General features: G+C 44.4%; 1 protein-coding gene across 1 annotated transcript in view; it reads left to right on the plus strand.

The window, feature by feature from the left end:
• plcd3b (phospholipase C, delta 3b) overlaps positions 1-14,600 on the plus strand; it is a 54,615-nt gene that overhangs the window by 27,353 nt on the left and 12,662 nt on the right. The window contains exons 3-11 of the mRNA XM_020454467.2: positions 4,161-4,389; positions 7,138-7,267; positions 7,799-8,024; positions 8,473-8,674; positions 8,899-9,043; positions 9,448-9,600; positions 11,635-11,775; positions 11,975-12,128; positions 14,469-14,585. Of these exons, the coding sequence (XP_020310056.2) occupies positions 4,161-4,389; positions 7,138-7,267; positions 7,799-8,024; positions 8,473-8,674; positions 8,899-9,043; positions 9,448-9,600; positions 11,635-11,775; positions 11,975-12,128; positions 14,469-14,585 (1,497 nt within the window). The remainder of the gene's footprint in view (positions 1-4,160; positions 4,390-7,137; positions 7,268-7,798; positions 8,025-8,472; positions 8,675-8,898; positions 9,044-9,447; positions 9,601-11,634; positions 11,776-11,974; positions 12,129-14,468; positions 14,586-14,600) is intronic.

The raw sequence follows: 14,600 nt of genomic DNA on the forward strand, positions 1-14,600 counted from the left end.
ATGGCGTTTTGGCCTGCCTGGTGGGAAATGAGTTACTGTACCAATAGGAAAGAGTTCCAAACCGCTCTGCCAATAACAGCTAGTTATCAGTTTTCCCCTCCCCACTTAGACCACTCCCAGAGAATCCTAGCAAAATTCTTGCTTGAGAAATTGTTCTTTGCTAAGAAGTTATTTTAGTTTATTTTTGACAATTTTAATTGAAAACAATCACAGTAAGGTACTTAACTGTTACCCAGAAATGATTTGATATTGAAATAAAACTGGCTGCATTGGACATTTAAAGAAATTGTGTCAACGATATTGGACATCATACCTGCTGTATTTCAAAATAGCCCATTGAACGGTATTATCGTATACCGCCCCAACCCAAGCTGCGTGTGTGGGCATGGATATGGGAATCTGTGTGCTTATCTACATGTGTGTAGTAGGGTCCTCTCCTTTGACCACCAATAGCAGGGTGTGTGCCCGCCCATCTCTAGCTCTGAAGAAGCCTAAAAGGCCTATCATTAAAACCAACATTTCTCTTTACTCACCATCAAAGACTAGACATATTTACTCTGTAATAGCTATGGGCAGAACCTAGTTTGAGAATTCAGTTCAGCACAAATCACTTGGACTTTTACAGGAATCATGCATGTCAATGTGAGCTTTTCATGAAAATGTGAGTTCCCCACACCAATCTAATGTTAGGATTCTTCCCTAGTGTCTCAGTCAATTAATGAAGCATACAGATCCCTCTGCAGTTCTGTAGAACACAAAATAAATACACCCTGTTATATGCCCCAAAAGTGTAATTTATTAGGATAACGTTGCGACCCCAACCTTGGTCTTTGCCAGGACAATGTTTTCACTAAAACGTTGTCCTACTAAATTACACTTTGGGAGCATAATACCAGTGTGCAGATGTCTTTTTTTCTACATTATCCTCTCTAATCCAGCACCTGTTTTTATGGATGTGAGCATACCACCCTACTACTTTCCTATTCAATTCTTGCTTGCTCTCCACCAGAGCCCTGCACTCCCGTGGTAGAGAGCGCAGATAATGTGTGCTTATAGAGTCTCTACCAGGGCCCGACACTTATTTTGAAAGTGGTTGCCAAGCTGGGTAACCAAGTTGGTTGCTAAATCACTTATTTGGTCCATTTTGGTAGCCCTGGCAACTGGGCAGTGGGCAACCATTAATGTCTCCAATGTTTTCAGTGAGAAGTAGAGATAGACAAATAATATTAGCTAGCCTCACAGATGAATGGGAAATATTATTTTAGACAGTTTATTGCACTGTGTGGGATTACCTAAGGAAACACACATACACACACACACACTATCCATTTGCGGAAAAGAGGTGGTCAAGCAAACATGTTGAAAATACAGTAGTGTCTGCAAACACCTCTGTCCTATTTTTAGGCCTCCCTGTTTGCGTTTGTGTGTGTGTGTGTGTGTGTACACCCACATTATTGCCCATCCAGAAACCAAACCTACCTTCACCAAAATGACAGCTCACCGACAAAGACAAACAAAGTCAAATAATTGTAGCTTGTATTTAGCTGGTAAAATCCCAATATTCCACCCCAACTTCCACCCCACGAAACAGTAGAAACGTACAGGCTACAATGGATAGAGCAGTGAATGGACATGAGCTACAACCATGTAAAGGCATAGAACTACAAAAGCACAATATGTACGATTCTATATTATAATATACTGCAACAATAAACAGTAGGCTATGACACAGCAATACTCGATAACATTGACTGCATCTAATAATCATATATTACATAGTGGAGTAGGCCAATGACTAGCATGTTTGCTAACAAGTGGTGAGTGATGAACATGAATTTCTCCAGGCCCTATGTTGCAGTCAAGGCGTAAGTGGCGCTATGCTGTCAAATCCTCCCACATATTTCTAGTTTTACCTGCTGTTTTCAGCAACTGGTATTTTAGAATTTGGTTGTCAGATCGGAAGGTTTGCTAGCAAGAAACTATTTAGCTAGCTTCTAACCTAGTTTTTGATATGCAATGCGATCTCCTTGTAATGAACATTGACGAGTGTCCTGACGAGAAAGGTAACTTTTCTCGCTATGCCAGGCAAAATCAGGCATCATCAGCTCATTGTTATGGATGTATCCAAATAAATGTCAATAGATAACAGCTTAAACCAACACAGAGGCAGCTACATTTCTGTTATTCTGGCTGCAGAGGTCGTGACTGTGTTAGCCATAGCTAGTTGGCTAACTAGCAAGCAAGGGACAAGAACGTTGCCGGAACATATAGAACGAACAACTGGGTCACCTCCATAAATATCGAACTAATCAAACAAACTGATCGAACGAACGACTAGCAACCAAAATTATGAGAAAGTATGAATTCTCTTACAAAAATATAAATATCAACTAAATGTTTTTTTCTCCCGGTAAATGTGTCCTTTAGAATTGTTTTCTTTGGCAACTGTGGTATAAGCAGGATAAACGCCTCCGATCTGTACATTACCTTTGAAAAACTCCACAAAGGGACGAGGCGGCGTCGTCCATTATTTCCAAGGTAATGTACAGAACGGAGGTGTTTATCCCTTACATAAACAGCAGCTGTGTAAGAAAGGACTGTATTTACATCACGTAAGTTACCTAAAGCAGAGCTACAGGTGGAGACAGCATTTTAAAAAATATATATATATTTTTTTTTAAATGTACCTTTATTTAACTAGGCAAGTCAGTTACGAACAAATTCTTATTTTACAATGACGGCCTACCCTGGCTAAACCCTCCTCTAACCCGGACGACACTGGGCCAATAGTGCGCCGCCGTATGGGATACATACATGACATAATAATTGTTATATTATGACTACTTATAGACGCATACAAAGCCAAGTTAAACAACAACTTACTTTGTGTTCACGCATCCCATGCACTTAACTCCACCCACGATAACACTGTCAGGCTCAATCCAATATTTATACTCTTGCGGGGAATGTGCAACGGACCTGTCTGACCAGTGCAGGGCTAGCTATGAGCATCTGACCAATCAGATAATGCATGATCAGTGCATGGACAGATGCGTGTGGAGTGCATGGAGAGAGCATGGTTGGCTGAAGCCACGACTTGGGGGTGATCGATGTCTCTCACGTGAGGGGAAGCTAGACTAAATGGCACCAGACAGATATAAACAAAAACACAAACACAAGACATTAGTCCCACAACGCCCTCGGCAGGGGGGTTCTGTAACACATAAATAAAACATTTATGCACACATGACACAAGTCACTTTGGATAAAATTGTCTGCTAAATAGCATATCTTATTATTATTATTATATTATTCTTGGCTTAGGTGCTTTAGTGGTGTCTGTCTTTGGAGAGTTGTTTGTTTGGTAACCTTGACTGGCCACTGTGGATACAGTAGAAAATAGATACCCTAGGAACTCTGTTGTTCATAGGCCTACATGATCCCGTCAATAATGTCCCCTTGTCATACCGTCATAGCCACGGGAAAATGTATCAGCACCCCCACCCCAGAACATCTTCCCTCATCAATGCATACCCTAAGACTAAATTGATAATTGGAGGTATACAAACAGTGCTATTCAAATAAATCTCCTTGAACCGATTTGTTGAATTGGAGATGTGTATGAAGACCTTTGTGAAGAAGAGAGGGGCTCAGTAGTGTGTGCCAAGAGTCTATAGTGTGCTTGGAAGCTGTCCAGCTACTGCTCTCAGAACGATGCCACCTAATCACACACACTGAGAGAAAAAGATAGCAGTGCCCTGAAGACCTGTCAGGAGATTCACACCTATAGCACTCTACTGTGTGTGATTACTAATTGCTTGTTTGCTAATTCAGCTATTAGCCTAATATGCTTTCTTCATTTAGCAGACTCTCTTAACCAGAGCAACTTACAGTCAGTAGTGAGTGCATACATTTTCATACTGGTCCCCCTTGGGAATTGAACCCACAACCCTAGCATTGCAAGCCCCATGCACTACCAAATGAGCCACACAGGTGTCATTTCATTTGTTCTTCCCTCCCTCCCTCCCTCCCTCCCTCCCTCCCTCCCTCCCTCCCTCCCTCCCTCCCTCCCTCCCTCCCTCCCTCCCTCCCTCCCTCCCTCCCTCCCTCCCTCCCTCCCTCCCTCCCTCCCTCCCTCCCTCCCTCCCTCCCTCCCTCAGTCTCGGTCACGGACGTGGAGTGTGTACGCGAGGGCTTGCAGTCAGAGACCCTGCGACAGCTGACGGGCTCAATTCCCGAGGGCCAGTGTCTCACTGTGGTGTTCAAGGGGGCCAGGAAGAGTCTGGACCTGCGGTGCCACACTGACGAGGAGGCCCAGCGCTGGGCAAGGGGCATCAGGACCCTCCAGGAGAGGGTGGAGAACATGACCCAGAAGGAAAAACTGGACAAATATCCTTTATGGTTGATGGTGACGATGAAAATGGTGATGATGATGACAAGGTTTTTTCTGGATCAAAATTAGGTTTAGGTGGTGGGTGTGGTCATGGGCCTCAACTGGCAGCTTCATTAAATAGTACCCGTAAAACACCAGTCTCAACGTCAACAGCGAAGAGGCGACTCCGGGATGCTGGCCTTCTAGGCAGAGTTGCAAAGAAAAAGCCATATCTCAGACTGGCCAATAAAAAGGAAAGATTAAGATGGGCAAAAGAACACAGATACTGGACAGAGGAACTCTGCCTTAAAGGCCAGCATCCCTGAGTCGTCTCTTCAATGTTGACGTTGAGACTGGTATTTTGCTGGTACTATTTAATGACGCTGCCAGTTGAGGACTTGTGAGGTGTCTGTTTCTCAAACTAGACACTCTAATGTACTTGTCCTCTTGCTCAGTTGTGCACCGGGGCCTCCCACTCCTTTTTCTATTCTGGTTTACAGCGTTGTACGAGATCTTCAGTTTCTTGGCAATTTCTTGCATGGAATATCCTTAATTTCTGAGAACAAGAATAGACTGACGAGTTTCAGAAGAAAGTTCTTTGTTTCTAGCCATTTTGAGCCTGTAATCGAACCTACAAATGCCGATGCTCCAGATACTCAACTAGTCTAAAGAAGGCCAGTTTGGTTGCTTCTTTAATCAGGACAACAGTTTTCAGCTGTGCTAACATAATTGCAAAAGTGTTTTCTAATGATCAATTAGCCTTTTAAAATGATAAACTTGGATTAGCTAACACAACGTGCCATTGGAACACAGGAGTGATGGTTGCTGATAATGGGCCTGATAGTACGCCTATGTAGATATTCCATAAAAAAAATCTGCCGTTTCCAGCTACAATAGTCATTTACAACATGAATAATGTTGACATTGTATTTGTGATCAATTTGATGTTCTTTTAATGGACAAAGAATGTGCTTTCTTTCAAAAACAAGGACATTTCTAAGTGACCCCAAACCTTTGAACGGTCTTGTGTGTATATATATTTATGTAAACTCAGCAAAAAAGGTAACATGCTCTCACTGTCAACTGCGTTTATTTTCAGCAAACTTGACATGTGTAAATATTTGTATGAACATAACAAGATTCAACAACTGAGACATTAACTGAACAAGTTCCACAGTCATGTAACTAACAGAAATGGAATAATGTGACCCTAAACAAAGGGGGGGTCAAAATCAAAAGTAACAGTCCGTATCTGGTTTGGCCACCAGCTGCATTAAGTACTGCAATGCATCTCCTCCTCATGGACTGCACCATATTTGCCAGTTCTTGCCGTGAGATGTTACCCCATTCTTCCACCAAGGCACCTGCAAGACATTTCTGGGGGGAATGGCCCTAGCCCCAACAGGTCGGAGGGTGACCCAACAGGTCGGACGTGCTCAATAGGATTGAGATCCGGGCTCTTCGCTGACCATGGCAGAACACTGACATTCCTGTCTTGCAGGAAATCATGCACAGAACGAGCAGTATGGCTCATGTCAAGATGAGCCTGCAGGAAGGGTACCACATGAGAGAGGAGGATGTCTTCCCTGTAAACGCACAGCGTTGAGATTGCCTGCAATGACAACAAGCTCAGGCTGATGATGCTGTGACACACCGCCCCAGACCATTACGGACCCTCCACCTACAAATCGATCCCGCTCCAGAGTACAGGCCTCGGTGTAACGCTCATTCCTTTGACGATAAACTCGAATCCGACCATCACCCCTGGTGAGACAAAACCGCGACTCATCAGTGAAGAGCACTTTTTCCCAGTCCTGTCTGGTCCAGCGACAGTGGGTTTGTGCCCATATGCAGCATTGTTGCCGGTGATGTCTGGTGAGGACCTGCCTTACAACAGGCCTACAAATCCTCAGTCCAGCCTCTCTCAGCCTATTGCGGACAGTCTGAGCACTGATGGAGGGATTGTTTGTTCCTGGTGTAACTCAGGCAGTTGTTGTTGCCATCCTGTACCTGTCCCGCAGGTGTGATGTTCGGATGTACCGATCCTGTGTTGTTATATGTGGTCTGTTACTGCGAGGATCATCAGCTGTTCGTCCCATCTCCCTGTAGCGTTGTCTTAGGAGTCTCACAGTACGAACATTACAATTTATTGCCCTGGCCACATCTGCAGTCCTCATGCCTCCTTGCAGCATGCCTAAGGCACGTTCACGCAGATGAGCAGGGACCCTTTTGGTGTTTTTCAGAGTCAGTAGAAAGGAAACTTTATAGTGTCCTAAGTTTTCATAACTGTGACCTTAATTACTTGTTACTTGTTAGTGTCTTAACGACCATTCCACAGGTGCATGTTCATTACTTGTTTATGGTTCATTGAACAAGCATGGGAAACAGTGTTTAAACCCTCTACAATGAAGATCTGTGAAGTTATTTGGATTTTTACGAATTAACCTTGAAAGACAGTGTCCTGAAAAAGGGACGTTTATTTTTTTGATGAGTTTATATATATATAGATAGAGAGCGAGCGAGAGAGAGAGACCCTAGATGATGATGATAATGGTAACGACGTGGATATACAGTATGTTTTCAGAGGTGTCGTGCCCATTATTGCGTAATAAAGCATTTGACATATTGGTCTGAACTCCCTCCATTCACCACCCACTGATGTGCAGTACATCCTTGGATGATCCAAAGCAGCCCTTTTGACTGTCATGTGGAGAGGGTGCTATAGTTTAATCTGTCCACTGTTGTCCTTGACTGCGTGTGGTCACCTGGATCCGTGGTTATCTGAAACGGGCCGACCTGAACCATGACGAGAAGCTAAGCTACGAGGAGGTCCAGGGGCTGCTCACCATGATCAACATCGACCTAAATGAAGAGTATGCGCGCAACCTCTTTAAGGTGAGCAGACCATAGACATTATTTCCCCTAGATTAATTTCCAGCCCTATAGCAACACCCAAGCTCACTGGTACCAAAATTGCCAAAGATGCCAAACTCTTTTAGAAAGGGGGGAGCCCGACCTAGCCTATGGTAGGGGAAACATTGGATATAGATTAGCACACTGCATTGTCCTTACTTCTCAAATATATGTTTCTGTCCTGTCGTCCGGAAATAGCTCATTTTAAATGATACCGTATGTCTACAACTGATACATCATACTCAGAGGGCAAGACTTTGAAAAAGTTAATCTATGGTTGGAGTCAGTGGCATTTCAGTAACGTTTCAGTTGTAGTTCCAAATTCAATCCCATGGCTTGTTTGATATTTTTTTATTCAATTCATGCAGGTCCAATTGACTCATTAAAATGACATTGAAAATGATGACTGTGACCAGGGGACTATTTTATTAGCTTGCCCTGAAACAATAACTTTGATCATGTTCATCCATTGACTTGATCCCTTTGGAAATATTCCCGCCCTCCTCCCATCAGAAGTGTGACCGGTCGTGTGACGGTCGTCTGGACCACGGGGAAATCGAGGTGTTCTGTAGGGAGCTGTTGCGGCGGCCAGATCTGGACGCCGTTTTTAGCCGCTACTCGGCTAACGGCTGTGTGCTCTCCACCGTGGACCTGAAGGACTTCCTGAAAGACCAGGGAGAGGACTCCTCGCTGATCCACGCTCAGAGTCTGATCCTCACCTACGAGCTCAATGAGTGGGGTACGCTTACATGCTAATGGTTGTGCTAAGCAACACTCAGTGCTACTTAGTTAGCATTAAGTGAAGCTAAAATGTTATTTTAGCTATGCTAAGTGCTACACTACTCTAAGTTCTAAGCTACGCTAGTGCTACACTATGCTAATTGCTACACTATGCTAAGTGCTACACTACGCTAAGTGCTAAGCTACGCGCTAAGGTACACTAAGTGCTAAGCTACCTGTATGGCCAAACGTTAAGGGAGGTAGGGTCTTTTTAGATTGGAATATAGCCCTTTTCTCACTTCCTACATACTATTTCTACCTTCAGCTCACCTTATTGTCCCCAAAATGTATCCAAATTAAATAATTGTTGTACCTACTGTACATTAACACAAGCAAATCAATGTATATTTTGGTATGTTTTTTTTTCTATCACTCCCATACCAACCATGTGCCTATACCCTGCACAGCCCAGAAGAATGGGTACATGACGCCCAATGGTTTCACCATGTACATGCTGTCCAAGGAGAACAATGTGTTTGACCCGGACCACGCCCGGGTGTACCAGGACATGACCAGATCTCTGGCCCACTACTTCATCTCCTCCTCACACAACACCTACCTCACCAGTGACCAGGTTACTGGCTACAGCAGCACGGAGGCTTATATCAGGTGAACACACACATGTATGGAAATGTATGCGTGCATGCACTCACGCATTCACAGGCATAGACGTACACACATAAACACACAAACACCACATCACCTTATTGAGCACCACAAAACACACTCTATACATGTGTTTTAAGTCTGTGTGTGTATACTGTGTGTGTTTGTGTTAATATCGCATGTATGGTAACGTGTGTGTGCGTTAACGTGTGTTTCCTCTGTCCCAGGGCTCTGAACCAAGGCTGTCGCTGTGTGGAGTTAGACTGTTGGGATGGGGACAAAGGGGAGCCGGTCATCTACCACGGTCACACACTCACCTCCAAAGTGCCCTTCACAGAAGTCATCGAGACCATCGCCGAGTACGCCTTCAAAGTAAGCTCCAATACTCCATTAGCAGTCCAATGCCATTCATTTTAATGACTGTGTATTGTATTTTGTCATTTTTAACCCCCCACATTAGACTAGTTTAGACTAGTTTGGAAGATTACTAGCTACTGGTATATGTTTAGGTATAGACAGAAACAAATATTACATTTGTCTTTTTTTCCCTCTCTCTCTATATATGTATATAGAGGGTTAGGTTAGACAGATAGGAGAGTGGCCCAGACTGAATTGGATCCATCGCCAAGGGTGATGCGTGGTTGAGAGTCGGCAACACTACCACTAGACCAAACTCTGGCACCAAAAATATCTGTTCCGAATTAAGGTGTAATAACTTTCGACCCTCTTTCCCTCCCCTCCACCTTCTTCTCTTCCGTTGCCGTCTCATCTTCCAGGCGTCTCCGTACCCTCTAATCCTGTCCCTTGAGAACCACTGCAGTGTGGAGCAGCAGGCGGTCATGGCCCGACACCTGCGCTCCATCCTTGGGGACAAGCTGCTCACCAAGCCCCTCAATGAACAGCAGCTCCAGAGCCTGCCCTCACCAGAGGTGGGGACTACTACTATGCTACTACTATACATTCCTATTCTACACCACACTGCTACTATTCTATAATGCAGTGGTTCTCAAACTTTTTGACTCGCGATCTCTCAAAAAAGGATGGGTTCAAAGCTCGAGACCCAATCGCTGTCATTACAGCCATAAACAGTGGTGTTTTCTTCCACACAAATATCGTAATAAATTTGCCAGAATATCTCTTCATCTCTCTCTCTTAGTCTCTTGTCTCTCCTCCTTCCAGCCAAGAACAGACACACACACTCCTCTCTGCTCTGCTCCTTAGAAAGAGTGCTTTGAATGGAATTTCATTATTCATTCTTAAAATAGCTGCTCACTCATTGGCTCTTAGTCACTAGTGAGGATTAACTTGAAGTACATTTCAGATTCAAATTCCTCACCACTTCCTGTTTTTGAGATTTAGCAATTGTCGTCCACAATTGAAAAGCTAGCGTTTGTAAACAATGGCTTATTGAATAATAACAATATTGAACTCTGCTATGGCTTGGGTGGGCCCATCTGCCATTCCTTTCTTACAACATCAGGAGTGTGTGTGTGTCAGGTTTTCCGTTGGGAAAATGTGGCGCAGGACATTTGACTGGCAACATTTCAATTTACCGGGCATTTGAGAAAATGGCCATTGAATATTTTGGTACACCTACTGGAGAGCTCTTCTTTGTTTACATTCATTCAGCATCGTTCACACCCTCTTAAGCCTTGGCCCCGCCCATCTCTTTAAGGAGTCACATGTGAGGCCATGTGCTAAACAGAGTGAGTACGGTAGTGTACTAAACAAACAAAGATTTCAAGACTAAAGGTTGGTTTATAGTAAGTCTGTCAACATATCTATAAACAGTGGTCGCAGTGACATCATGAACATTCTATTGGGCTGCTGATGTCTTTCAGCCTGTCGTTTTTGTGTTTATACTTTCTCATAACGACAACGACAAGTTCGATGTCAGTCGACAATAGAATGTTCATGATGTCACTGCGACAACTGTTTATAGACTTGTCGATAGGCTTAGTATAAACCAGCCTTTAGTGGCCCAAAATAGCATAACTGGTGTATTTTAACGCCAATAAACCCATCCGTTTAGAAATTTGTTTGGTATATGTCGATTTATCAAACCAGGCAACTAAAAGCAACTTTCTAAACAATGTTTTGGTTAGTTTGAAGCTCGTTAGCTAGGGAGCTAACGTTAAGTTAGCTGGCTAGCCAGTTCAAATAATACCCATATCATATACAGTTCCTGTCCAAAGTTTGGACACACCTACTCATTCCATTTATTTGTTTTGACTATTTTCTACATTGTAGAAAATACCTGACAGCCAGTAAAGTGAGACAGGTAGTCTCACCAACAGCACACATCCATAAACATTATTGTGTAAGAGGAAGCTGGTTTGATGTACATGATGATGTGTTTTCCTGTGTGCCAAATACGCCAGATGTTGTTGTTGTGGGGGAGGGCAGAGGGAGGTGCCCATTTTGGAAGTGGATTGCTCATTTGACGGCTACGTGGAGCAGGCTTTTGGCGACAAAGCTTCTTAAATAACAGCCCCACGTGGCACGCTTGGACAGCCTTGGGTGTAGGTGCAAGCTGGTGGCTCTGATATTTGATAGTCTCGGCCACGTACACCGTCTTGCCGTGCGTGGCCTCCAGATTGTGGGTCTGACACAAACTAGGGCAAATCAGTTGGCTAGCTACTGCTCTGTTTCAGCTGTCGTGGGCAGCCTAGCTGAATGAATGAGGTGCTTTCTGTACCCTTCAGTGCCATGCATACAGGGACCTTTTTTAATGTAAATTTGATTGGTGGATTCAAATAAAGTATTTTGAATGTGTGTGCGCGTGTGTATACGTGTGTGTAGGTGTGTCCCAAAGACCCGTTTGCTATGGTGTGTGTGTGTGTGTGTGTGTGTGTGTGTGTGTGTGTGTGTGTGTGCACTTGTACCTGCCTATACGTATGTGCGTTCATGGATAGCCAAAGTGTGTGTGTTTTATCCATCTGTTTTTACATGTGTGTATGTAGGCGCTGAAAGGGAAGATCCTGGTGAAGGGGAAGAAGGAGAGAGTGGTGGAGCTGGAGAGCTCCTCCAGTTCTTCAGACCTCAGCTCCTCGGAGGAGTGTGAGTGTAGCCATGCAGAGAGCAAAAAGAAGGAGGAGAAGAAGGTGTGTGTGTGTGTGTGTGTGCGTGCGTGCGTGCGTCTTTTGTCTGTCTTTCTTGCTGAATCCGCTTATTTGCTGATTGTGCATAGTATTGGCATTCTCGATCTCATGTAGTACTAGTAACTTTGCCTTTCCTTTCTCTCTCTGCTTCCTACTCTCTCTTCCCCACCCTGTGTGTGTGTGTGTGTGTACACCTCCTTAGCCAGGTGTCTCTAAGCTGAGTCCAGAGCTGTCAGACCTGGTGGTGTATACACGCAGTGTTCCCTTTAAAAGCTTTGACCAGGCAGCAAAGAAACCCCCTACAGAGATGTCCTCCTTCTCCGAGAGCGAAGCCCTCAAACACGTCAAAGAATCAGGTATGTAGAGTGTGTGTTTGTGTGGGGGGGGCTTTTTGTGTGTGTGTGTGTGTGTGTGTGTGTGTGTGTGTGTGTGTGTGTGTGTGTGTGTGTGTGTGTGTGTGTGTGTGTGTGCGTGTGTGTGTGTGTTTACATACAATGCTAATTAACAGAGTAACCTAATAGCTCCCAAAAGATAATTGTTCAGTAAAAGCTCAAGAGTACAATTAGTCTACTCTACACACTTAGCCAATTACATCAACAGGCTACTCTGTTAGTTAGCATTGTATGTAAACACATACACATGGACCCACATGAGCACACACCCACGCGCGCCAGCAGCATACCACCCTGCATCCCACCGCTGGCTTGCCTCTGAAGCCTAGAGGGTCAGTCCTGGTCAGTCCCTGGATAGGAGACCAGATTCTGCTGAAAGTGGTGTTGGAGGGCCAGTAGGGGGCACTCTTCTCCCTGGTATAAGGAGATCCAAATTTTTGTATTTTATTTATTTCACCTTTATTTAACCAGGTAGGCTAGTTGAGAACAAGTTCTCATTTACAACTGCGACCTGGCCAAGATAAAGCATAGCAGTGTGAACAGACAACAACACAAAGTTACACATGGAGTAAACAATAAACAAGTCAATAACACAGTAGAAAAATTTAAAAAAAGAGTCTATTGTGTGCAAAAGACAGGTGAATAATTATAATTTAGCAGATTAACACTGGAGTGATAAATGATCAAATGGTCATGTGCAGGTAGAGATACTGGTGTGCAAAAGAGCAGAAAAGTAAATAAATAAAAACAGTATGGGGATGAGGTAGGTAAATTGGGTGGGCTATTTACCGATGGACTATGTACAGCTGCAGCGATCGGTTAGCTGCTCCGATAGCAGATGTTTAAAGTTGGTGAGGGAGATAAAAGACTCCAACTTCAGCGATTTTTGCAATTCATTCCAGTCACAGGCAGCAGAGAACTGGAAGGAAAGGCGGCCAAATTAGGTGTTGGCTTTAGGGATGGTCAGTGAGATACACCTGCTGGAGCGCGTGCTACGGGTGGGTGTTGCCATCGTGACCAGTGAACTGAGATAAGGCGGAGCTTTACCTAGCATGGACTTGTAGATGACCTGGAGCCAGTGGGTCTGGCGACGAAAATGTAGGGAGGACCAGCCGACTAGAGCATACAGGGTACACTGGTAGGTGGTATAAGGTGCTTTAGTAACAAAACGGATGACACTGTGATAAACTGCCTCCAGTTTGCTGAGTAGAGTATTGGAAGCTATTTTGTAGATGACATTGCCGAAGTCGAGGATCGGTAGGATAGTCAGTTTTACTAGGGTAAGTTTGGCGGCGTGAGTGAAGAAGGCTTTGTTGCGGAATAGAAAGCCGACTCTAGATTTGATTTTAGATTGGAGATGTTTGATATGAGTCTGGAAGGAGAGTTTATAGTCTAGCCAGACACCTAGGTACTTACAGATGTCCACATATTCTAGGTCGGAACCATCCAGGGTGGTGATGCTAGTCGGGCGTGCGGGTGCAGGCAGCGAACGGTTGAAAAGCATGCATTTGGTTTTACTAGCGTTTAAGAGCAGTTGGAGGCCACGGAAGGAGTGTTGTATGGCATTGAAGCTCGTTTGGAGGTTAGATAGCACAGTGTTCAAGGAAGGGCCAGAAGTATACAGAATGGTGTCATCTGCGTAAAGGTGGATCAGGGAATCGCCCACAGCAAGAGCAACATCATTGATATATACAGAGATGCCCCAGGGCAGTGGGGCATCTCAGGGCAGTGGTGGGGACATCGCCTTGAGTAGTTTAGCGTCTTTCGAATGGAACGTTAAACGGGTGTCCTGACTCTCTGTGGTTATTAAAGATTGCATGGCACTTATTGTAAGGTGTTAACCCTGGTGACCTGGCTAATTGCCCAACCTGGCCACCTAATTATCCCCCTCATTCCTAATTGGCATATATCACTCCTCACCTCTCCACCTGATAGTTGATGTGTGCAAATTGGTTGCCATGCATCATCCAAGTGGGTGCTAAACATTGGTGGTGGATGAGATGAGCTTCTCCCTTACAATTTAAAGCCCTTTGGGTCCAATCAAGTCCAATAAATAATAATAATTCATATGTACACTAGGCTATTTTTCTGCAGGCCCTGTTGATTCCCTATTGGGAAGACAAGACACCTGGGCTGTGTTCATTAGGCACCAAATGGAAGAAAACAGATTGAAACATGAAGGGTCTACCTGGACCCTTCCTGCCCTAATGAACACAACCTTGTTCACCAGATAGGCTTCTCTGTTTTTCCCTTTTGCCAGTGTTTTAACTACCCTTGCCCTCCTTCTTTCTCCCCCTCCTGCAGGGAAGCATTTTGTCCGTCACAACAGCCATCAGTTGAGCAGAATATATCCCTCAGGACAACGCCTGCAGTCCTCCAACTACGACCCCCAGGATATGTGGAACGGCGGTTGCCAGATTGGTCAGAACATTGTAA

Source organism: Oncorhynchus kisutch, linkage group LG20 (assembly GCF_002021735.2).
Source record: "Oncorhynchus kisutch isolate 150728-3 linkage group LG20, Okis_V2, whole genome shotgun sequence".
Lineage (NCBI taxonomy): Eukaryota > Metazoa > Chordata > Actinopteri > Salmoniformes > Salmonidae > Oncorhynchus > Oncorhynchus kisutch.